Here is a 26,753-nt window from a genome sequence, read left to right as displayed (position 1 = left end):
TTGAAATATGGAGTAACTAAATTAATAAAAATGGAGAGGGAAGGCTCACATAGAACCAAACTAAAAGTAGTTTGTTTGGGTTATGTCTTCATGTGCTGCATTAACCAAGTTATCTTGATGTCTTTTGCAAACCTAGCAGATTGTGGTTTATTGCACCCTAATTTAGTACAATTTGCAAAATGATCACTGACAGATGCCACCGCCTCCTTTTTGGTTTTATTTCATATTTTTCCCTAAGAAGGAGAGACATGACAAAGTTACCGAAAACTACAATCAAGAGAAGTTTTGGGATGGATGCCAAGATAAGAATGGGTATCATGGACACTCTGAAATATTGATTATCCATAAGACCCTCTATCCACCTCATTTAATTAAAAGAGCCTTTTAATTTAAATAGGAATCTGAAAAGAAATTCTGCCTACAAAGACCCAGAATAAAAAGCTGTAGTAGGAGACAAAAATTGGGGGAATGTATGCATGTATGTATGAATTATGTACGTACATATATATATATATGGTTGGGGCAAGAAGGACCAATTTCAATGACTTACCCCCTATTAAGTGGATATGTTTTGATTAACCACATAACCACTTTATGAAGGTGAACCATGGCAACTATCTGGTGTGAGTATCGATTATGTAACTTCCATTGCCAAGCAAGTTCTTTTTTTTTGACGAGTTTTATTAGTTTTCCCCCCATTACACATTCACATATTTTTTGAAACAGAGTATTGACCATATCATATCATATATAATTCATCATTCCAAATATATTTTACTTAGTTACAGTTTCTGCCAAAGTGTTCTTTTTCCATATTTGTTAATCAAATCTTAATTTTTCTATTCTTATTTTTATAAACAGTATCTTCTTTCACCCTCAAATTCTATTTTTTCTATTCTTAATCATATACATTCTCCTTAATTTTATTTTTTATTAATTCATTCTTTATCTTAATATATTTAAGCGTGTTCGGGGATGCCTTTCTTCCATTCCATCTTTTTTGTTTTACAGCAATCTTCCTTCTCTTTCTCTTCCTCTCCCTCCCTTTTGTCCTTCCTACCTTCTTCTTCCCTTCTCTCCTATTCCTGCCCTACTTCCCCTTCATTTCTCCCTCTCCTCCTTTCCTTCCCCCATCTAACCTTCCCTCCTACTCTTATTCCCCTTTCCTTTCTTCCTCTCCTCTTCCCTTTCTTCTGTTCCTCTCTCTCCTTCTCCCTTCCTTCAATCCCCCTACTCCTTCTTCTATCTCTCTCTATTGCTGTATTCATTTTCAATTCAGTGCTTTTTTTTCTATGGTGTCCAGGCATCCTCGTTTTTCTCTCCCTTTATTGCATATATTCCACAAAATTCCCATCATATTTTTAAATTGTTAACATTATGTTTCAACTTGTTTCATTTTTACCTTAAAATCTTTCAATTTAGACTTCCGGCGGTGACGACATTGTGAGCGGGGTGAGGAACGGCAGCTGCCGTCTCTGGAACCCCAATATTCCTTGATAGAAGCCTTTTAAAGGCTTTTCCGATCCTATAGAGACCGGAAAATAAGAGGGGAAGTTCTAAAGCCTCTAGACGTAGCGCTAGCGCTGAAGGGGAAATGGGACAACCCCCCCGAATCTATCAAAGAAAAAGTCTGCTCCTAGGGCGAACAGTAGCGATGGCGGCCGCCTAGAGAGAAGCTGTCTATAGAAAAGCGGTTTCGAGTGGCAGAGCGGAGCGGAGATCCCCAGCAGTGAGACGTGATGAGAGAAAAGCGGAGAAGAAGGAGCGCGATTGGATAAACTAATTTGTGGCGGTGACCTACGAGTGGAGCGCATATACCAGGTTAAAACGGCAATGAGTGAAAAAAAAACCCGTGGAGTGACTAAGCGTATTTGGTGAGCTTGGGACTCTAAGACTCTGAAGAGCAATCCTGCGGAGGTGAAATAAGCACAAAGGAAGAAGATCAAAGACAATTAGCAGTAAAAGAACTTGGAAATCCAAAGCAGTTGTTGGACGCTAAGCTGTTTATTGGTGTTATTGAGGACTGCAGTGACAAGATGGAAAGGAAGAAAAGTTGTTTTGAACAGGAAGCAGTAGCCATATTGGACTCACAGAAGAGATTGGATTAACCATTGAACTAAAAACATTAAGTACGAAAAAAAAGGGGGGGTGACCCTTTAGATCCTTTCCTACCTACCAACAATTTGGATATGTTGCTCATGTTGTATATTTGTAAAGATAGTAATTTATTAGACATTTAAAAGTGACAATAGATATACATATTACAATTTAAATCTTGCATAATTTATATTTCATAACTTAAAATTGAAATCTTATCTACTTATTTATCTACTTATCTACCTATTTATTAACCTATTTATCAACTTATTTAAGTCATAAACTTTAAATATTGTATGGTTTTATAAATCTGAAAAAAGGGGAAGGGGATTGGATGAAATTTAATTAACATTAATTAAGATTTTCTGATTGATATTACAAATAAGAGGTGATAACTGATTGAATTGACTGATTGAAAAATTGAAAAATAGTTAACCACTGATATAGTAAAACTAGATGCTTAATAAATGATCAGATTAAGGTGTGGTTAAAGTGTGATAGTGGATAACAACAGAAACAAACCTTGCTGAAGAAATAAAAGAAACAGAGGAGCATACAAAAATTATATGTTAGCCTGGGAGAGTTTCTCTAGAGTACTAAAGATGTCAACAATTTCCACCATTACGAAAACAGTGAAAAAACCAACTGTAAATACGACAACAGCAGCAGCATCACCTATACAACAAAAAACATTAGACAGTATGGTAGTAAAAGAAAAGGAGAAAGAAAAAACGGAAATGACACTAAACACTATTAAAAATATGTTTTCAACGATACGGGAAACGTTACTAAAAACACAAGAAAAAATGGCAGAGAACCAGGAAGAAATGAGATCACTTCACACAGAAATCAGAAACAAAATTGGAAAAGTTAGGGGAGACATTAAAAATATGAATGATAGAATTGGAGACATTCAACAATCAATAACCGAAAATGAACAAAGAATTAGGAAAGCAGAAGCTAAAATAGACTCAGTAGAAATGAAAGTAGAGAAAATGGAACAGAAAACAGCTCAAATAAATAAAGAACTGTCTGACTCTTTAGCAATTCTCAAGATGGAAAAAGCCTCATACTTTCTGCGATTTCAAAATATCTCAGAAGAGAAAGATGAAGACCTTGATGGAAAAAAGGTAGAAATAAAAGCAGAAATAACAGAAAAAGATAAACAGGATATACAGCAACAATTAGAGGAAATCTACTGCCTTCAGACAAACTACATAAGAAGGCACTGGTTGGCGAGAGAGGTACACGTGAAATTTTCTAAAAGATCAACTAGGGATGAGGTCTATATGAAATCCAGAGGAGGGACGTTGACATATAAAGACAAGGAAATTATTATTTTAAAACAAATACCCCGAAGAATCAGGAGTCAGAGACAACAATACCAATTCCTAACAAACCAGTTGAATAGACACAAAATAACCTCCAGGTGGCTAATACCAGAAAGGATTCTGGTTATGTGGGAAGAAAAAAAATACAAACTGGACACTCTAGAGAAAGCACGAAAATTTCATGAGGCACATTTTAACCAGGAAGACGACCAAGACAGTAAAGATGAGCTAGAAAGTAGAAGTCAAGAAGAGACTCTATCAGAGACATCTCAGGAGAAAGAAATAAGGACAAGACAGGATAAAGAAAGAGCGGAGAAAGAAGGTTCAAGGACGAAAAGACGGATGGAGACAAGGAATACAAAAAAACCAGTTACACTAGACAATGGAAGAGGCTTTGAAAGTTTTTTCGGTAAATATTAATGGCTTGAATGTGCTGAAAAAAAGATCTCAAACTTTCACTAAATTACGAAAAATAGGAGCGGACGTGACATGCCTCCAGGAAGTACATATAAAAAGAAGATACCAAAAGATTTTAGAAAATTCCAAATTAGGGAAATTATACACATCGTTGACTTCAAAAAAGAATAGAGGAGTGGCGGTATATGTTAAAGACTGGATGCTGTCGAAATTAAAATATGCAGATGAAGATGGTAGAACAGTCATGATTGAATTAGTATTGGAAAATAGGAAAATATTATTAGTAGTAATATATGCTCCGAATCAAAATCAACAGGACTTTTTCAAGGGAATACACAATAAAATAGTTGAGTTGGAATACGAAGATATTTGTTTAATTGGCGATTATAATGCAATAGTAGACGTGAAAAAAGATTACAAAACGGGGAAAAAAAACAAGAAAAAAAAGAGACTCTTCCTAAAGAATTCTTTGATATGACTAAGGAACTAAACTTGAGGGTTGTCTAGAGAGAAACCCATGAAGACCAGAATCAATTTACTTTCTATTCTCATCCCCACCAATCCTGGTCTAGGATTGACATGGCGTGGATGACCTCAAAGATCAGAAATTGGGTGGATAAAATAGATACAGAAGTGAATCACTGGGCAGATCATAACCCAATACTGGTAAATTGGAAAGGAGTGAAAAGATTTAAACGATGGACAATGAATCAAAGAATTTGCAAACAATTAGAATTTAAAGAAATGCTAGAAAAAGAATTAGGTTGGTTCTTTAAAACAAATAAGAAAGAGGATACCTCCATTCAGAATACATGGGATACTGCAAAAGAGTTTGCAGTAGGTCTGCAAGAGGTCTGATTATAGCCTACACAGGGAGAAAGAATAAAGAAAGAAAACAACAATTAAATAAGGTCCAGGAAGACTTAAAAAATATAGAATTTGAACTCCACCAACATCCTCATAATAAAAAGATAAAAGAAAAATGGAAAGAAATAAAACATAATTTAAATTTGATGAACCAGAAAGAATTAGCACAGAAAATAAAAATGGCCAAGCAGAACTATTTTGAATTTGCGAACAAAACGGGATGATGACTGGCCTACAAATTGAAAAAGAACAGAGACAAAAGAATGATATACCAACTCAGAGACTCAAAAGGGGAAATTCACTATAGTAGGAAAGAGAAGAAAGAAATTGTCCAGACATTTTATACTGAATTATATAAACAAGAAGAGGTAGATGCAGAAAAGATAAAACATTATCTACAAGGATCGGATATGCCTTCAATCTCAGACGAACAAAGAGAAGTATTAAATAAACCGATAACCATATTGGAATTGGATACTGCACTGAAAAAACTTAAAAACAATAAAACCCCAGGACCGATTGGACTTCCGGGGGAATTATATAAGTCAGTGCAGGGAATAATAGGAGAGAACATGTTGGAGGTATACAATGAGGCCTTAGAGAAGACAAAAATTCCACAGACCTGGACAGAGGCAGTAATCACTATTATTCATAAGGAAGACACTGACCCTCAATTAATTCAGAATTACAGACCGATATCTCTACTAAACACAGTCTACAAAGTGTTCGCCATAATCATAGCAGAAAGACTTAAAAAAATATTGAACAACTACATACATTTGGACCAGAATGGATTCCTACCGGGCCGCCAAATTAGAAATAATATGAGAGTGATACTAAACACGCTTGAATACTATGAAGCCCACCTGGAGAAACAATCAGCACTGGTTTTCCTTGATGCCCAAAAAGCATTCGATAATCTAAATTGGACATTCTTAAAAGAACAGTTAAAAAATATGCAACTGGAACCAAATTTGGAAAATATTATAGGGAAACTATATACAAAACAAACAGCGAAGGTAATTGTGAACAACGACATGACTGACCAATTCAACATAACAAAAGGGGTCAGACAAGGTTGTCCACTTTTCCCTCTACTGTATATCTTATCTTTGGAGATTCTGTTAAAAAAAATAAGGGAGGACCAAGAGATTAAAGGATTAAAAGTGAGACAAGAAGAGTACAAGACCCAGGCTTTTGCCCATGATCTAGTACTTATAGCAGAAGAACCCCTAGAAATGATACCAAAACTCCTTAAAAAAATAGAAGACTATGGAGAGGTGGCTGGGTTAAAGATAAATAGAAATAAATCCAAATTACTAGTTAAAAATTTGATGAAAACCCAGGAAAAAAACGCACAAATTCAAGTGACTAATAAAATTAAATATCTAGGTATATGGCTGTCACTAAGAACATCTTCCATAAAAGAAAATAATTATGATAAACTAATAACACAGTTAAAAAAAGATTTGGATAATTGGAAAGGTTTGCAAATTTCACTAATGGGAAGAATCTCCACTATCAAAATGAATGTATTACCAAAACTGTTGTATTTATTTCAGGTTGCTCCAATTAACTTAGGGAAAAATTTCTTTGTGGGCTTAAATAAGATCATTTCCAAATTCATTTGGCAGGGAAAACGACCACGAATAAAATTAAAACTACTCCAAGATTCTAAGGAAAGAGGAGGGACAGCACTCCCGGATTGGAAACTTTACCACCAAGCAGCAGAACTAGTATGGATTAAAGAATGGATGGAATTAAGCAATAATAGAATACTATCCATTGAAGGTCATGACCTGCAAGCGGGTTGGCATTCCTTTTTATGGGATGAAAAATATAAGTCCCACACCTATTTTAAAAGGCATAGACTTAGACATGCGTTACTATTAATTTGGTTTAAAAACTAAAAAACAACAATACACAAAAATCCCATTATGGTTCTCACCCTCAGAAGCCTTAAAACATCCAAATTTATCAGAATCTAAAAATATAATGAGATACAAAGAATTAATTGACCACCAAGGAAAGTTAAAATCCAAACAGCCATTAGAAGCAGAGTTAAATAAGGAAATTGATTGGTCACAGATACAATCCAAACACAAGGGATATATAAAAAAGTATCAAATATGTAAAGAGAAGCAGGAATTAGACACCATCATATTAGACTCAGAAGAGAAACTAATCAGTAAGATTTACAAATTTTTGCTAAGGTATAAGATGGAGGAAGAAGTGGTCAAACACACAATGGAGGAGGAAGTGGTCAAACACACAATGGAGGAGGAAGTAGTCAAACACACAATGATTAAATGGATGCAGAATTTCAAATACTCAATAGAATTGGATAAATGGGAAGAATTCTGGCAAATGAACACAAAAGCAACTCTGGCGGTGGCATACAAGGAAAACCAGCTAAAGATGTTTTATAGGTGGCACATGTCACCAACAAGATTGGCTAAAATAAATCCGAAAAACAGTTTGGCATGTTGGAAATGCAAGAACCCACAAAGCACTTTTTATCACCTATGGTGGACGTGCCCAGCGGCAAAGAAATTCTGGTTCATCATCAAGAACTGGTTAGAACAAATTACCAAATTAAAAATAGATAAAAAACCCGAAACCTTTCTATTAGGAATCTTTACAAAGTCTTACCCCAAAGAAATAAAATATCTGCTAATATATATCTTAACAGCGGCAAGGATAATATATGCTAGCAATTGGAAATCGGAAAAAATCCCATCCGAAGAAGATATAATAGACAAGATAACACAATGTGCGGAAATGGATAGGTTGACAAAAGAATTAAAGGAAAAAGAATTTTATAAAGTTTGGAATAAATGGTAACACTGGCATTGGGTAGCTACAGAAAAAATATAATTAGAAATCAGATAGAATAAAAGTATAGTTGTGCATATAACCACCTCCTTATGGGCGGTAAAATATTTAGAGAGAAATTCAGAAAGCGAAGGTAATATACAGAACAACAAAAAAAGAAGTCTTAGAGAGCAGAAGAGAGGAGAGGGTAAAGAAGTAAAAAGGAATTAGTGAGTTAAGATTTATGGGAATATGTATAATTGTGTAATTGGATACATCACTACGAAACAGACGCTTTAAATGAATGAATATATATAATTGTTTTATTGTATAATGTACTTTTTTTTGTTGTGTTTTGTTATATATGTTTTGTGCGTGTTTTATTTATTTGTTAATAAAGTTTATAAATTTTAAAAAAATATTTCAATTTAATTAACTTTCCACCTCTTATTTCCATTTCAATAGTTATTTTTCTCTTTTCTTAATATTTCAATTATTTCCTGATATTTTTACACATAAATCATTTATATATCTGCTGGTCTACTTACAACAATTTCCTACATCATTTATTTAACATTTCAATTTCATTTCTTACTTCAATTTCCTTTGTTTTTTCAATCTTTAGCACATATTTCTTTACTTTCATTTCAATTTTATGTCTTAATTTCAATTAAGTATTCCCTTTTACAGTAATCTATATATTTATTCCAATTTGTTTCTTACATACAACTTTTACTACTAATGCCATTCCCTTAAGTCAACATATCACTGCTTTAATTCCTTTCTACATTTTTTCTTTCCCCTTTTAACCATTTTCTTTTACGCTTTCTCCTCTTTCTCCCATTCACTTATTTCTTTCTTCCTCTTCTTCTTTTTGTGTTTATTATATCCTCCTTCCTGCATCTTTTCTCTAATTTTTAACTTTATTATTCTTTTAGTTCTCCCTCTTACTTTTCTCATTTCCTTCTCTTTTCTTCTTTTTTGAGAGATATTCCCCCCTTTCTATTTTTATTTTATCACTGTTAATCTCAGTGTGATCATCTATATTTTTTCTTTCAATTATTTTCTTCCCAACATTATATTCTTGCTTCTCATTTATCTTTTCTCTTTCTTTCTTTTTGTATTCTATCCAATCTTCCACTTCTTTGTTTCCCTTAAACGCTTCTCACACCTTTTGCAAATCTCCCTCAACTCCTCGTACTCATGTTCCCAATTTTCCATATTTACAATTTAAGAAGAAATAACTTTTAAATTTATTTTTATTTTCACTTATATATAGTTCGAATTCAAGTCCATTTAATGTCTTTTTTGTTTTCTTTCTTCTTTCCAAATAGTATCCAATACAAATAGTCCTTTAAGTCTCCCCAGTTCAAGGTTTTATTCTTTCAATTTCTTTTTGTAATCTTACTGCAGCTGTTTAAACAAATACTCCCCATATGGCTTCTCATGTTGATTTAAGTGCAACCAGCAGATAATTATCTTCAATCCACAAATCCCCAGGCAAAAGTATCAATTGTAAATCCACAAAAGTAGTGCTTCCTGTTCTTCAGCTAGTTCCTTTTGTTGTTAAACAAATGCTTTCTCTCAATTTCCTTTTCTTTATATTTATTCTTAATTTCTTCCAAGTCCAATTTAAATCTAGGTAGTTAGTTCTCCTTTTAGGGTTTTCATTTTTAAAGTTCCTCTTTATTTATTTTTTCCTTCGCTTTAAATTCCTGGATGTCAATTAACTGCTTATTTCAGGTTGGGACCTCTTTTAAAGTTAAATTTTTTTTTTCTTCTTACCTTTGAGTTGGTCAATCACTCATTCGGTAACAATACTCTGTTTCATCACCACTCCTCATTCTTTTCCCCTTATCTTGTGTGTGGCTACCCAACTTTTGACAGCTCCTAATGACTGTCTTCCCTTGCTGCTGGGTCAGAGGCTGGTGCAGACACTTCAGGGAATTTGCAACTTCCCTGTTCATGCCTGCCTGTGCTTCCTTTCTTCACAGTCCCTACAGGACAGCTATGATCCCTGGGGATCCCCTAAAGCAGCTTAGATATCAGCATTTTCCAGGAGTCCCGGAATTGGCTGTACCACCACTGGACAGTGATGGCTAACCTTTTTGCCATTGTGTGCCAGGAGCAGGGGGAGCGTGGGAAGGGGGGTTCATGTGCGTGCATGCCCACACCCATAATTTTATGCTCCCCCCGCACATGACCCTCCCTGCTCCTGGCACGTGATGGCCTGGTGGGCCCAGTAGGCCCGTTTTTCTCTCTTCCAAGAGGGTGAAAATGGCCTTCCCCATCCCCCCGGAGGCCCTCCAGAGGCCAGAAATGGCCCATTTGCCAACTTCCAGTGGGACCAGAAGGCCTATTTTTTGTTTTCCCCAGGCTCCAGAGCCTCTCTAGAAGCCTGGGGAGGGGGAGAACGGCCTTCCCCATCCCCCTGGAGGCCGAAAATGGCCTGTTTGCCAACTTCTGGTGGGGCCAGAAATTGGCAAACAGGCCATTTTCGGCCTCCGGGGGGGGTGGGGAAGGCCGTTTTTGCCCTCCCCAGACTCCTAGAAAGGCTCTGGGGCTTGGGGAGAGAGAAAAACGGGCCTCCCCCCACCAGGCCCTCCGGAGGCAGGAAACAGCCTATTTCCCTACTTCTGGTGGGCCCAGCATGTGCTGGAGCTGAGCTTGTGTGCCTACCAATATGGCTATGTGTGCCACCTGTGGCAATGCCATAGGTTCGCCATCATGGATCTAGGAGCATAGGACTTATGCTACAGTAGGTGTTTTTTTCCATTGCTACACTGCAAGGAAATTGCAACTTTATATTTCTGCTTGGTATAAATATATATACTGAAATATAAAGATATTATTTTTTCAGGAATAATGGGACAACATTAGAGATCTGTTCCATAATATCATAATGTAGTTCTTTCGTGGCCTGAAACACAAACTTCTGTAAATAAAGCACACTTCCTTTCTTTTGGCATTGTTCCGAAATGTTATTCTCAGGCTTGAACAGAATCCAAATCAGTGGTGGGTTGCTCCTGGTTCGCACCAGTTCACAAGAACCGGTAGTAAAAATCTGTATCAGTTGGAGAACTGATAATACCATTGGATGGCCACGCCCTTGAACCAGTCCCTGGCCCAGTTGCCCCTCGCTTACCCCGCCCACCTCATCAGAGGCTTTTTTTTATTTTTAAAAAAATTTTTTCTACAACCTGTTCAGCTAAAAAAATGCTTTTAAAAGTAATTTTAAAAAGCCTCTGATAATCGTGCGGCTCAGCTGGGATCATTAGAGGCTTTTAAAAGCATTTTTTCTACAACCTCTTCAGCCAAAGAGGTTGAAGGGAAAAAAATGCCTTTAAAAGCCTCTGGCGATCCCAGCTGAATTGCCTGATCATCAGAGGCTTTTAAAAGCATTTTTTTCTGCAATCTCTTAAGGTTGTAGAAAAAATGCAAAAAAAAGTTGGCCAGCCCACCCAGTCACATTACCCCACCTCTTAGGATATGGTGTAAGTCTAACAAGTTGTCCAGGCAATATATGTGTTCTATAACTTTAAATGTATTCTGTAACAGGTGTAATGCTGAGTAATTGTACTGCTGACTCATTGTAATGACTAATGACTGCTGACTGACTGCTGAATGCAATTATCATAATTGTATTGTTGAGTCATTGCACTGCTGACTTCACTTATCTTAAGTGGATAATTACTAGTGTAAACTGTATATAAGAAGGAAGCCGAGCTATAGTCATTGTTGGACCTGCTCTCATCATTGCTTGACTTCCTCTTGACTGGAACTGTTGATTGGAACTGTTACTGTCGTGTGTGAAGAAGTGGATGGATCTGCTACCATCGTGATTTGTTACCAGCGTTGAATTGCTGTTTATTACCTACTGCTGTTTGGTAAGAAGATATCTGTAACTCTGGACTGATTTGAATGGCTAAAGACTTGGATTGACTAAAAGATTATGCAATTATTTTTCACTATAAAGTAAAAGCTTTGTTAAACCAGTTTGTATGTATTGTATTCATTGCTCTCAGTACCATTTCTCTGTGTACTTACTCTGCTGGTTGGTAACACAATATCCTTAACACCACCCACCAAGCCATGCCCACAAAATAAGCCACGCCCACAGAAACGGTAGTAAAAATTTTAGAATCCACCCTGACCCAAATCTAGCTGATGTTAATGACAGCAACTTAATATCCATAATAAATAAAACAGATTATAGAATTAGCCTTTTTTGGCATAGAAATATGCTACAGGATAGCATGAAGACATTCATATGTTCTAAGCTCACTATCTCAATTAAAAGAGGTTTTAAAAAACTTAGCTAAGATGTTTGAGAACAGCTGCAGCTGCTATAGTCGGTTTAAGAGAACTGTAGTCTGATATAGAACTTAATATAAAGTGATTATGTTATTGTTAGGTGTCTCAAAAAAGAACTATCAGGATTACATTTCTGGTTTTTTGTTTTTAATATCCTCTTACCCCAGTGGTGGGTTGCTACTGGTTTGCCCCGGTTCGGGCAAACCAGTAGCAGCAGCAGCGGGAGGCTCTGCCCACCCAGCCAGACGTCATCAAATATAATCTGTGCATGCACAGAAGCGAGCGAACCAGTAGCAAAGGTAAGTGAAACCCACCCCTGCCTTATCCACCCTTCACATTATAGCAGCTTTCCCAATCTGTTCCCTGATGTGTTGGATAGCAATTCTGATCAATCTGAAGTCAAGCTGGAAGGTACATCAATTTTGGAAAGATTAGATTGGGAATTAGGGGACTCATGTCTGTTTAATAATTCCTACATAACTTTTCTTAGAAATAAGTGGGACATGATACTGTAGGCTTCTTACAGATGACGGTTTAGGATAGTGTGAAATTCATAATGAATTCAGAGCAGTCATTTCCTCTAAAGTATTCAGCTTAGCAAGAGAACATCTAACTCTTTACATATGTTTTATCTTGTCCTATGCAACACTAAAATTTATTTCCAAATATTCTAATGAGGAAGATTTTATTTTAAGAAATAAGGAGGATAACATCCTTATGTAAAATACTTTATTTTGTTTCAATCCAATTGTTTCTATTTTGTTTCAGTTCAATTACATGGTGAATGATTGTTATCATCTAAATAAGGCATGGCATGTAATGAACGTGATGATCTAAAATACTGCCTATACTTCATACCTTTTAGCATTTCTGATATCATTAGTTTCAAAATGGTGGCACAAAGTGCTAAACTGCATTTAACCTACCTCCAGAAGCAACTGAAATCCTTCTCTCTTCTTAATTTCATCCACTAAGTATCTGAAAAACAGAACAGTAATGTCTAGAGTTAATTTAATAATGTACAGATAGATGCAGATGTTCACATTTCAGGTTATTAGATGCATGTATAACTTCTTTCAACAACACACCAGAAACAACACACCAAATGTAGGTGAGGCTAAGTCTAGGTAGATAGAATCACTGTTTGTTTTATATATTTGTCCCTGTATATTTTAAAATTATTATTTATTAAATTGCCCATTTTTCTGAAAAGGCAATTCTAAGCAGTTTACAAATCATAAAAAGATGAATAAAAAACAATTAAAATGTTTAACACTATGCAAAAAAACAAAAAAACAACAACCCAGGAACCAAGAGACGGATGCTACAAGAATGAGGTCTTCTTATCAGCCACCTCCAGCAGTGAGTGCTGTCCTTGAGGTCCCAAGACAACTGGAAAAGCCAAGTTTTATACCCACAAACATACACAAATTTCAGCAACTGAATTAAAAGTGCCAAGTTTTACACAGTTCTCGTGACTTTTAACCCCTAATTCAGGAACTGGCTTACCCAGTATAAGATTTATTGACAAACTTTTGTAAGATTAACCTTTGCTGGGTTTCCAAGTGAGGTTCAATGATGAACTCAAGGTCCCTGAAAGAGCAAGGATAGCACTGCAGCAGAGATCAGTGGCCAGACAGCAAATTCTGATCAGTAGAGGCTCTCTCAGCTTACTCTGGCAACTGCAGGAATCATTGTTTGTGTGGTCAAATTCGAGCAGCTGGAAGCTGAGCTGCTCACAACTGCAATGCAGCCTGTCATAGACATGAAGTCTGTAAAAAAACCTTCACTTTCATAATCACTAATGGATATAATCAATTTAAAGTTAATGAGAGATTTTCAGATTGTCAGGATAAGGGAAAACCACTTGGTAAATCAATCATCTTTCTGGATAAAAGAAAACAAAAAAGAGCATTTTAAAGGAAATCCCCTACAGAAATGGGGATCACCCCAAAGATACTGCAGATAATGCTTGGAGTTATTGAGCAGGACAGTGTCTAAATTGGAGTGGTATTGATTTACCTTCTCTACTGGTTTGCAAATGTGAGTGTGCCCGTGTGCGCTTCGCTCGCAACACCTCTGCGCATGTGCAGGACCTTCTGCGCATGCAAAGAGCGTCAAAAATAGGATGTGATGACTTCTGGACAGGTGGGCAGACCCTTCTGCAGCCGTCGCTACCGGTTCACCCGAACTGGATAGAACCGGCTGAATACCATCACTGGTCTAAATCAGTTAATACTAAGTGGGCAACTTTTGAAGAGAGAATGGAAGAAAGAAATCTAAAGATGAAAGAGGAAATGGAAGTAATTAAGAAGATTGAAGAATCTGTTAAACAAAGTATTGGAGAGGTAAAACAAATTAATGATAAAGTGGACATTTTGAAAGCAAGCAGAAGTTATAAGCAGATGAAAAAAGTTTTAAATAATTTGGTATTAATATAATTTAGGGAGAAAGAACTCTGCTTGAGAGCTAGAGTGAATCCAGAGGATTCTGATAAAAATATTAGGGTAAATTTATCATTTTTTTTAGAATGGTATGAGAGACACAGAGGCTGAAATCAAGAAAAAATATAGAAAAAATATGCAAAGTTAAAAAAGTTCCAATAAATATAGTTGCACACTTTGTTAGAAAAAAGCCTAGAGACCAAGCAGCATTTTAATACTAGACTGAAAATGGATCATACCGATGCAATTGTGCTGAAATAAATCCCAGTTAGAATACTGAAACCAGAACTTTTCTTTCTCGGACTGATAGTTAAACACGTAATAAAGAGCCATGCAATGCCACTTTTATATACAATGATGGAAAGATCTGGCAATACCTACAAGCAGTGGTGGGATTCTGGGGGTTCTAGGGGGTTCGGCCGAACCCTTTGTTAAATTGCTGGCTCGCCCCACCCCTTGCCCCGCCCCTCCGCACTACTATTTATTGCCAATAAATGGGGCGAGCGAGCCAGCAATTTAACAAACGGTTCGGTGTTTTTTTATAATTTTATTGGCCCGCGGAGCTTCAGCATAGGCTAATTAGCCCTTGCTTAGATCGGCTCCCGAGTCTCAGCTGATTTGTCTCAGCTGTTTTGCTCAGGGCTCTGCTGCTTGCTGGAGCAATTTTTTTTCCCCCTAGCTATCCTGAAAAACGAAACTGAAACTGCTTTGCTGTTGCTGCAACATTGGATAATTAGGCAGGCAGATTTCTTTTCTTTTTCCTCACCAAAAAAGGTAGGTGCAAACAATGGGAAATTTAGGGAAAAAGAGGAGAGTTCAAGATTTTAAAACACAAAAGAAAAAAAGCTCTATTTAACTAGGGAATTGTAATAATTGAGATACTATTAATTGTATATTTCTGAAAGCAGAAATGGTTAAGTTGTGGTTTGGAGGAATATATGGGGGAAATTATTTGGTTTATTATTATTGGTAAATATAATTAATTGATTTGTAAGAAATTGGATTGCATGGAAATAATTGGAATATTCATGTTCATATTGATTAATATACAAAAAAGGTAGTTATATAACTAATTGATTTATATTAAAATGTTGAATTTATATTAAACAACTAATATTACATAATTAACCAATGTGAGGATGGATATAAAAATATATGACAATGGGAAGGGGTATAATATAGAATAGAAGGGAAAAATTGAATTTGATTAAGATTAGAGATGAGGATGAAGGGTAATATTGGTTTTTTACAAAAATAGATGAGGAATAAATATGGCAAAAAGGAAATATAGAAATTGTAAATTTAATTGAAATGACTAAACACTGTTTAAATTTGTGAACCGGCCAAATACTCTGTTCAAAGAAAATACATTGTATGTTTGTATGTGTGTTTCTAATTATTGTTATTTATTCATATTTGTTCTCTTTTATTCTTTAAAGTTTAACAATTCATTCTTTTATCTTAATATCTTTATATTTGTTTGGGATTGGCTTTCTTCCCTTTTATCTTTTTTATTGTACAGCAATCTTTCTCCTCAAACCTACCACCTCTCTCTTTTCTTTCCTTCTTACTTTCTCTTCCTCCCCCTCTTCTTCTCCTCCCTACTTCCTCTTCCTTTCTCCTTCTCCTCCTCTCTTCCTCCCTCTCTTACCCTCCCTCCTACTCCAATTTCCCTTCCCTTCCTTCATCCCTCTCTATTGCTGTATCCTTTTATGCATATGGACTACTCAGAGGGCTGAAAAAGTTATTTCTGACTGGTCCTCGCACTTTTGACCAGTCCTCGAACTTACGATTGTCCTCACATTTTACGTTTTTGCCCTATCTTGTCACCATGGTGAAGAGAAGCAGTTGTGAAATGAGTGACATGGTTGTTAAGAATGCTACAATGGGCATAAATGATGACCAGTCATAAGTGCGAAGACCGGTCAAAAGTGCGAGGACCTGTCAGAAATCACTTTTTTCAGCCCTCTGGGTAGTCCTTTTGTGCATATGGGCTACTCAGAGGGCTGAAAAAGTTATTTTTGACTGGTCCTCGCACTTTTGACCAGTCCTCGAACTTACGACTGTCCTCACATTTTATGTTTTTGCCCTATCTTGTCACCATGGTGAAGAGAAGCAGTTGTGAAATGAGTGACATGGTTGTTAAGAAAGCTGCATGGGCATAAATGTGAGGATGGTCATAAGTGTGAGGACCGGTCAAAAGTGCGAGGCCCAGTCAGAAATGACTTTTTTTCAGCCCTCTGAGTAGTACCTATGCACATAGCCACGCCCACCCGGTCACATGACCAGCTAGCCACGCCTACAGTCACATGACCAGCTAGGCATGCCTACACAGTCATGTGACCAGCTAGCCACGCCCACCCAGCCACATGATTGCCAAGCCACACCCCCAACTAAGCCACGCCCACAGAACCTGTTGTTAAAAAAATTGAATCCCACCACTGCCTACAAGGTAGGGGGGAATGCTTGATAAAAATGACAGAAATAGCTGAAATGGCTATCTACATTTATTGATGAAGGGACTTATGGACATTTGAATAAAATAGAAAAAACTTATGATTTATGATTTTGATGATTAGATAGAATAATTATAGAAAGAAGAAACTTGTGGCACAACTTTACACAGAGAGGTTAAAATATACCATAATTGTACTTATAAATGCTCTGAAAAAGACCAGAAGCCACATTTTTATATTTTTATTTATTTATTTCTATTCTTATATACTTTTTTCTTTCTATGCTTTTAACCTTTTGTTTTTTTACGCCTTTTCATTGTATTTTAGTTTGTATTAGTTCTTACTGTTGTTGTTAAAACTCTCAGTAAAAATTATAGAATAAAATAGAATAACAGAGTTGGAAGGGACCTTGAAGGTCCTATACCATTTCAGACAAAGGTTGTCCAATCTCTTATTAAAAACTTCCAGTGTTGGAGAATTCACAACTTCTGCAGGCAAGTTGTTCCACTGGTTAATTGTTCTAACTGTCAGGAAATCTCTCCTTAGTTCTAGGTTGCCTCTCTCCTTGATTAGCTTCCACCTATTGCTTCTTGTCCTGCCCTCAGGTTCTTTGGAGAATAGCTTTACTCCCTCTTCTTTGTGGCAGCCCATGAGATATTGGAACACTGCTATCATGTCTCCCCTAGTCCTTCTCTTCATTAAACATATATAAAGAATTCTGCCTTATAATACACAAGAACCAAACTCCTACAAACATGTGTACTCCAGAGTTTCAATGTGTGGCTTTTTCTTTCCACATTTTGAATCAATGAATATTTAGCTAGTCTCTTGATAGATTTGCAAGGGATATAATCTATGTGGACATAAAAAAACCCACCTCTCTCTAGCTTGGGAACCACTGGTTTCTGCCTCACCAGCTGCATTTCTTACAGGCATGGAAGCCAGGAAGAATGATCAGGGGCTTGGCAAAGAAGCAAAGGCAATGGAGATAATTGAAAACCCTGGTGAGCAGGATAGAAAGATCATTAGCAATTGGGAGAAATGGAAAAAAACAGCAGAAAATCAGAGAAATGTAGCATGTTCAAGAATGGTTCCAATGGGAAAACCACAGGAAAACCTACAATATTACTGGTTTATGTTCTGGAAATGAAAAGAAATAGACATATCTATTTCCTCCTCTTTTAAAGGACTTGAAACTATCAAAACAAATACAATAGACCCAAGGTTGGCATAGATTACATGCCACTTTATAAGCAGATTTTCTGATTTCAAAAAAGTTAAGAAGGATTAGATCTGTTATCATATTTTTATGAGAAATCAGAGGAAATTGCAGCACTATAAATTAGACTAGGAAGTCAAAAGTACATATTTAAAGAACGCAATGATAAACCACTGTCATATTGCCAAAAAATCCTAAATAAATTAAGACTTGGTGGAATCTTATCCATTTTGTGAGCCAACAGACCAATGTTTTTCAAACTTGGCAACTCTAAGATATGTGGCTTCAATTCTCAGAATTTTCCAGCCAGCAATATTAGCCAAAAGAAACGAAGCACAGAGGCAATTCTGCAGCAATACCTGCCTTCCGTAATGAGGCTCCTCCCCACCAAGATCCAGCTGGCCTCTTGTTTATAAAGGCCTTGAAGACCTGGCTCTTCTTTCAGGCTTTTGACAAGAGAGAACAGTGACCCTTTGCTCTGTTCCTGGCCGGTTTGTAATTTTGACATCTTTTATTTTTCACTTACTATTATATAGGTTTTTTACTTGTTTGGAACTATCCAGAATTATTAAGCACCAAAATGAATTAATTTTAGAATTGTAAGCCGCTTAAGAGCCTTGGTAGTACAGGGGTTTAAGGCACCCTGTTATTAAGCTTATTAAGACCAGCTGCCTGCAATTACTGCAGGGTTCGAATCTCGCCAAGGCTCAAGGTTGACTCAGCCTTCCATCCTTTCTAAGGTAGGTGAAATGAGGACCCAGTTTGTGGGGGCAATAAGCTGACTTTGTATAAATATACAAAAGGATGAAGGCTATTGCTGAGCACATTGTAAGCCGCCCTGAGTCTTCGGAGAAGGGCGGCATATAAATCAAATTAAAAAAAAAAAAAGTCACTGGCTAAATCAGTAGCTGAGATGGGCAGTTATAAATATTGGATGAATAAACAAATTCCAAAATCAAATTGAAGCTGACAAAAAGAAAAAGAAAATATGCTCTTCTCTCACAGAAATTATATTCTATTATTCTTGAATATTTTATCTATATTTCTGTCAAGATTGAATCACTTTGCTTCATTCAAATCCTAATGCTTTTCAATTTGCCAATGGACTGGGGGGAAATGGAATGCGGAGACTGTATGCAGAGATCATGAGAGTATGGAAACCATCAAGGTCATGACAGGTCTCAGCAGATGCTGAGAAAGTGATGGACTGTTCACATAACAAGAGGACATTTCATAATTGGACAATGTGATCAACCCAGGTGGGAAGAAGGAGAAGCTATTGTTTAACTAGGCAAGTATGTGTGCAGGAAAATCAGAGCTGGTTTTGTTTCTTCAGTACCAATATGGTGTATCCAATAAAGTTTTACTTTTGGGAATTCAATTCTCCCGAGAGTGTTTCCTTGTTTTGGGTTTACTAGTTGGACAGCTGACATTTTGAACTAGGACTTAATAAATAATGTATTGCTTAAGACTGTCGATTAGTTACCGTGTATCCCTGAAAATAAGACTGGGTCTTATATTAATTTTTGCTCCAGAATATGCATTAGGGCTTATTTTTTGGTTAGGTCTTATTTTGAGGGAAATATGGTACTAAATGCATCCATTTGGCTGACAACCTTAACTGGGGCTTATTTTGGGGGTAGGGTTTATATTATAAGCATCCTGAAAAATCATGCTAGGACTTATTTTCCGGTTGGGTCTTATTTTTGGGGAAACAGGGTAGATGGATCAAAATTACAACCAAATCTATTCATCATTGCAATCATATAGAATTTAATCCTAGGAATCTGATCTTAGATAAAAAATTGTACATATGACAAAACCTTGTTTGGAGAAATGCTCAGAAAATAATTCACAACATTGAATAGATTTCTAAAAATACTGATTTTAAACACTCACATCATAACTTATGACAACAATCTGGCATTTTTCATAACATTTTGCAAAGATTGTCCAGGGATTCATTAAGGAGAACAACAAAGAAATTATTTATACTGGATCAAGGGCAATTGCCAAGATGTTTGTTTTTAATGAGCAAGTATATATGACTCCTCCCTCTTCAGTGCATATCCATGCAACCAGATTGCCATGGTGCTCTGTTGCCACCAGCATTAACACTATCTAAATGAATGCAATAATAATTAAAAGTACTGTTTTGATTTATATTCATCAACATATTCCTGGTATAAAGAATTTTAAAGAATATTTTATGTGCCTCATATTCTAGTCACTTCAAAAGTACCTCTTTAAAAACAAAAAGAAATTATGAAAGGTATTGCTTTACCCCAAGGTATCAAAGATTGTACAGCTAGGAAAAGGGATGTTATGCTTAGATATTAATATACTTAAAAGATTTGTGTTAAGAGATATACGTATGGGGGTGGATTATGAGTAGAATAAATGCCAAATTAGGATTTATTATATAGTTTCATAGCCAAATGTTGTTTGAAATGTATAGTATGCGGGGGACATAATAATAATGTTAGAAAGAAATGTTTAGCACATAGGGGGTGGTGTAAAAGGGTGGTAAAGTATTATATAATGTGATATTAATTTGGATTTCATCTTGCAGAAGCCATGGGGGGAGGGGAGGGGGAGGGGGGTTAGGGAGTGGGGGGGGAAAGGGGGAAAATTTGTATTTGAAAAACTTTTTCAATAAAAAAAAAGATTGTACAGCGGCAGCACTATAACAGAGGCAAACATTGCTTCAGAACATATTACTCTAGCACAGATGACTATAGAAGTTTGGCAGGATATCTATAAAGCACACAAATATTTCCTATGGGATCAGCTGAGCACTCTATTGCAATCATTTTAAAATACTATGCATCCCTGCAAGGAAAACTTCTCTGCCAGTTTCTGATCTTCTGTAGAATTTGAAGACATGGAATTCAATATTCTCCAGAAAGCAAGGGAAAATAGTAAATACATACAACAGCTAATTCAAAAACTAAACCATACTTCTGCCTGTATAAAAACATCTGCCAGCCTGGCAGTTAGCAAAGGAGAAATCTTGTCCTTTATTTTTTTTCAAAGGTCCATGGGCTACCTCCAGAATGAAGAAAAGTGTATTCAGGGACCCTGAAATATTATCTCTGCAGCATCACAGTACAGTTTACTGTGACATAATCTGAAATAGCTGGCCACAACATTTAGCAAACCAGACTTTTTAGCCAGAGAAACAGATATCTCAGTAATAAAGTTCTGGTGCCTAATGCTAATATCAGTAAAGATGCTACAGTGCTGAATATCACCCTAGTGATTATCAAATAACAGCAATTTTTCAAACAAATCATTTATAGATACTTAGGGAAGACAATAAAGTATTAGAAACATTGGGTTGATGTTGCTGCTATGATTGGCAAAAAGAAATTGCAGGGCTTAGAAGGACTGAACTACAGTATAATTTCTTATAATCATATGTGGGTGTGTAGGAATTTTAATAGAGATAGCTCCTCTTCTTTGCAACTATACACAGTAGAAAGCATGAAAAAGAGACTATATTTTACAATTACATTAGAACATGTTGATCTAACCCATCACAATGATATATATTAACAGTGATATGTATATTTATAGGAAACTTACTTTTTCTTTCAGAAAAGGCAGAATGGAATGGAAGAATCTCATATTGAAGGGAAGAACCTCATATTTCAATGGGATTTATATTGCATTATTCTTTTTTAAAAAAAACTCTATTGAATCAGTTAAATCTACCGGTAACTGGGACTTTAATAAAATTATAATTTAAACAATATCCCAATATTAAATACAGCTAATATTGTTTTAGTAGTAAGGAGCTTGTTACTTATATGAAACCCATTATTTATGTTTAATTCATTGCAAACCAAAACACAGTTTGCATACTATTATGGAATAGCAGGAATATTGTCATTTTCAGTAATATTCTAATAAAAAGTTTGCTGATATAATCAAATGCATATTAAGATTTAAAAAAATATTATGGTTTTTCAAATGTATTATTAGAAATATTATTGAATCAAAAAACTGTATTACTTCATACTAATCTATTTCTAATAAAATCCCTCCCATGTCTACTAATCTATTTCTAATAAAATCCCTCCCATGCCTTTACTTTCTATGCCATAATTCAATGTTTTGTTGCAATGTACTGAACTGGAAGGTTAGAACTTATATTTAAATCCCTCCCATGCCTTTACTTTCTATGCCATAATTCAATGTTTTGTTACAATGTACTGAACTGGAAGGTTAGAACTTATATATGCCTTTACTTTCTATGCCATAATTCAATGTTTTGTTACAATGTACTGAACTGGAAGTTTAGAACTTGTATATAAATGTTTTCATTACAAATAAAAACTATGGTTTGAATTGCTTCAAGGACTATGAGAAGAGTTTATATAATAGGTTTCCTTGGTTTGAACACAGCACAATGCCAATTTTGCTAAACATAGGAACGTTTTTTTTAAATTTCTTATTAATATACCATCTTAATATACAAAGGACTCCTGGTAGTTAAAAGTTGTCATAGTTACCTAGAGTTCATTATAAGATGGGTGTTTAGATAATAGATAAACTAAATAAAAACTTAAAATATCCACTGAAAATAATCAACATCTCTAATCACAAGCAGAAAAAAGCAAGATAATGCAAAACATAATTTAACTTCACATACTAGAACAGTGATGGCAAACCTTTTCGGGACCGAGTGCCCAAACTGGAACACGCATGCATATGTGTGCATGTGTGCATGCCGGAGCACCAGAAACCCGAACACCAGCTGCCCGGCGCATGTATGCCTGTTTTTTGGCTGTTTTCAGGCCATTTTTTGGACCATTTTCAGGCCATTTTCGGAAACCAGAAGTGCAGCTGGCGACGGAGTGCGTGCCCACAGAGAGGGCTCTGTGTACCACCTCTGGTACGTGTGCCAGAGGTTCACCATCATGGTACTAGAACATATTTACATTAAGACCCATGAGGGAAAAGAAGAAAGGGAATGTGAGAATAATGTTTGTTCTCCAGTTGGAAAACCAAGGTTTTATTCTAAGTATGTTTGAACTACATTTCCAATTTTCAACTCTTTATAGGAGTTATCCCAACCCCAAACAATATATTTTAAATACTGTAGTATGTCAAAAACTTTTATCAATGAAAATTCATACCTGACTAAAGCAAGGGCTCTGTTTACTCTCTTCTCAAGGCCAGTTGTTCCTAGAGCTTTCCATGTCATCCAGAATTTAAATGCATCTGCTCTTCTGCTACACTGAATGGATTTATCACCTGTGTCATAACTGATGTCATAAAATTTGTCTTGTTGGAACAGATATGAGGCATTGGCAGAGTAGCATCTCTTAAGCAAGCCCTGTTTTAGATGTAAAACAAAATGAAACAGGATTAAAAATCTTTACTGTATTCAGGATAACACATTAATTTCTAGCATATAAGAAAAACAGCCAATATTGCATAACTTACCATCTTTAGAAACAAAATGACCATGAGCAATTGTTTTAAAATATATATATATAAAAACATAATGGAACCACAAATTCAGCAGCGCCAACATTCTTCAAAAGAAAGGGAGAGGATTTAAAGTTGTTGTTTGAGTAGTCAAATTATCATTTTAGAAACAACACAGTTTTTAAAGGCCACGGCACTGGTGTAAGTATTATAGACTTTTTTAAAGGTAAACCTTTACTACTTTAAGAACCTAGTTAAAACTCAATAGTCTTTTCTTATTCCAAATTTCTATTTTAAGTTAAAAGAATTGCTTCAGTTGCTTCTTATTGCTTCACAGCTAGAGGCACTCGAGATACTATTGTACAAAGTAGTGGGAGTTCCACCTCATTTTTTTGTGGCCCTTGCTATCTCTTGATTACTAAGAATCACAACGTATTCAACTATAGATTGAATTAGATTGAAGGCCACCCCAACGATGCCCTTGAAGTGATGTCCCAGTGCCTGGAGGCCGTGCGGATCTGGATGGGGAGGAACAGGCTCAAACTCAACCCTTCCAAGACTGAGTGGCTATGGCTCCCGGCATCCCGATATAGTCAGTTGACTCCATCACTGACTATTGTGGGCGAGTCTTTGGCCCCCACTGAAAGGGCTCGCAATCTGGGAGTCCTCCTGGATAGGCAGCTGTCTTTGGAGGAACATCTGACAGCTGTTACCAGGGGGACCTTCTGTCAGGTTCACCTGATTCGCCAGTTGCGGCCCTTTCTCGATCGGGATTCCTTGTGCACAGTCACTCACGCCCTCGTCACCTCTCGCCTTGACTACTGCAATGCTCTCTACATGGGGCTCCCCTTGAAGAGCACCCGGAGGCTCCAACTGGTCCAGAACGCAGCAGCGCGGGTAGTGATGGGAGCAACAGGGCGCTCCCATGTAACACCACTTCTGCGCGAGCTGCACTGGCTCCCGGTGGTCTTCCGGGTGCGCTTCAAGGTGTTGGTTATCACCTTTAAAGTGCTCCATGGCATAGGGCCTAGCTATCTGCGAGACCGCCTGCTGCTACCGACGACCTCCCATCGACCTGTGCGCTCCCACAGAGAGGGCCTTCTCAGGGTGCCATCAGCCAAACAATGTAGGCTGGTGACCCCCAGGGGGAGGGCCTTCTCTGTGGGGGCTCCTACCCTCTGGAATCAGTTGCCCCCTGAGATAAGGCGAATCCATGACCTCAATGCCTTCCATCGTGCCCTTAAAACCCATCTTTTCCAGCAAGCCGGGCTGGTTTAAGAAGAAATTTTTAAATTCTTTTAATCAGTTTGTGACTTCTTAACTTTTGGGCCAAATTTATATATATTTTTAACTGTTTTTAATATTTGTATTCTATGTTCTTATCTTGGCTGTACACTGCCCTGAGTCCTCAGGGAGAAGGGCGGTATATAAATTGGAAATTAAATTAAATTAAATTAAATTAAATTTTTATTTTAAAAATAATTTCAATTTCCACATTTAGAACCACTGGGTTTTTTCCCCTAAAATAAAACCAAATATTTTCAAATTTCCTTTTAGTTCATGTTTCTTTTCTGGTAGATCTGATGGCAGCAAAACACCCACATTTACTCTTCATAGGATCTACAGTTGAATGTTTTGTGATCCTTTGTTACCTAAAGATAGCAAAGGGCCACAAAGAGAATGAGAGGGAACTCACAGCACATTATACCAATTTGATACAGGTAGTTCATGACTTAAAACTGCAGTTAAACCCAAAATTTCCATTGCTAGGCAAGACAGTTGTTAAATGAGCTTTGCCCCATTTTACAATCTTTGTTGCAAAAGTTGTTAAGTGAATCACTGCAATTGTTACATTAGTAACATGTTAAGTGAATCTGGCTTCCCCATTGACTTTCTCTGTAAGGTGATAAAACCTCAGGACACTGCAACCATAATAAATACATGTACTTGCCCAGTGATAGAATTTTGATCATGTGATTACAGAGAAGTTGCAACTGTTATAAGTATGAAAAATGATCATACGTGACCTTTTTAAATACAATTGTGCTTTGAAAGGCCACTTAAGAAATGGTTGTAAATCGAAGACTATCTGTTAAGAAAAGTCTATTGAGTTTAAAATAAATTCTTACTGAAGCTATTAAGAGTTTCACAAGACTCCTTCCAGAATTTTTAACGACATATTGGCTTCAATGCCAAATGGAATCACTTTCACAGCCACAAAGTGTTCTAATCTCCACTAGGTTTGAAATGTTTCATTATCATCATGCCTCAAAATTTATGATATAACTAGCTCCTTTTGCACCACAAAAATAGATACAAGTACAAATCAACTTTGATCTTGTTTTAAAATTCTATAATAGACTGTGTTTAAACCTTATAGCAAGGAACCTCTTTTATTACAAAATAATTTACATTTTAAAATAAATTATTCTATTAGTTATTGATCTGTCTTTGCTCTTTACATTATTTCCATAGAAAATACCATTGCAAAAACACCTGTATTTAATGCAAAATATTAAACTACTATGAATATGCCTTGAAAATGACTTCATGAAGATCAAAGTCATCAGATAAAGATATATGAAGACAATAATGAAGGGATGCAGGGTCTAGTGCTGCAAGAAAGCATCAAAATAAAAAATATGTAATCTAAACACACTCAAGCATACAAAGCTCATGTACAACCGCAGATCCATTATTCAGGAAACTAGACTTACATTCCTGAGGAAATAATTATCAATTAATGCCAGAACTGATAGATTAAACAGACCATTTGTTTGACTGCATTTACCCTTAATGCTAAAACTGAACTTGGTTTATTTGGTGTGGGCTTAAGAGTATTGTGTGAATTTAGCCACCATTGTCTGTAAAACACTTAATGTGATATGTGAACCAAGCCAAAATAAGGAGGCTTCCTATACTTCAGGTACTCATTATACAAAGTTGCCTTATTTTTAAGCATGCTAGAATTCTGAATCTTTTTCCTCTGGAAAATAAAAATATATTATTTCACACAGTTGCAAAACTTTGTTAAACATAAGATAAGTTTTTACTCTAAAGGTTTTAGATTTCAGAAGTCAAGAATTCCAAGGACAATGCTTGCTTTTATAGGAATGTTTACATTCTCATCATCTAATGTCATATATAAAATACTCTATACAAATCTCTAATATCTTAAATACAAGCCATCAGTGAAATCTGAACTGAATAAAACCATATGACCAAAATATAGAATCATTACATTGATTGAAGTATGTATTCCAACCTGTTTATAAGTTTGAGGTCTTCTAAATTAGCTACAATAGTCTAACATTCCATGCATTTTCCCAGCAGTTTTAAAAACAAAGTTATAAGT

At 36.2% G+C, this 26,753-nt stretch overlaps 1 protein-coding gene across 2 annotated transcripts in view; it reads right to left on the bottom strand.

Annotated features, from left to right (window-relative positions):
- Nucleotides 1–26,753, bottom strand: part of GADL1 (GAD like acidic amino acid decarboxylase 1) — a 159,670-nt gene that overhangs the window by 47,169 nt on the left and 85,748 nt on the right. For both annotated transcript variants that reach the window (XM_060685809.2, XM_034404095.3), the window contains exons 12-13: nt 23,104–23,303; nt 12,767–12,818 (exon numbers count right to left, since the gene is read on the bottom strand). In XM_060685809.2, the coding sequence (XP_060541792.1) occupies nt 12,767–12,818; nt 23,104–23,303 (252 nt within the window). The remainder of the gene's footprint in view (nt 1–12,766; nt 12,819–23,103; nt 23,304–26,753) is intronic.

This window comes from Pantherophis guttatus, chromosome 4 (assembly GCF_059756535.1).
Source record: "Pantherophis guttatus breed Tessera chromosome 4, ASM5975653v1, whole genome shotgun sequence".
Lineage (NCBI taxonomy): Eukaryota > Metazoa > Chordata > Lepidosauria > Squamata > Colubridae > Pantherophis > Pantherophis guttatus.
This window is presented reverse-complemented; position numbering and strand designations above follow the sequence as displayed.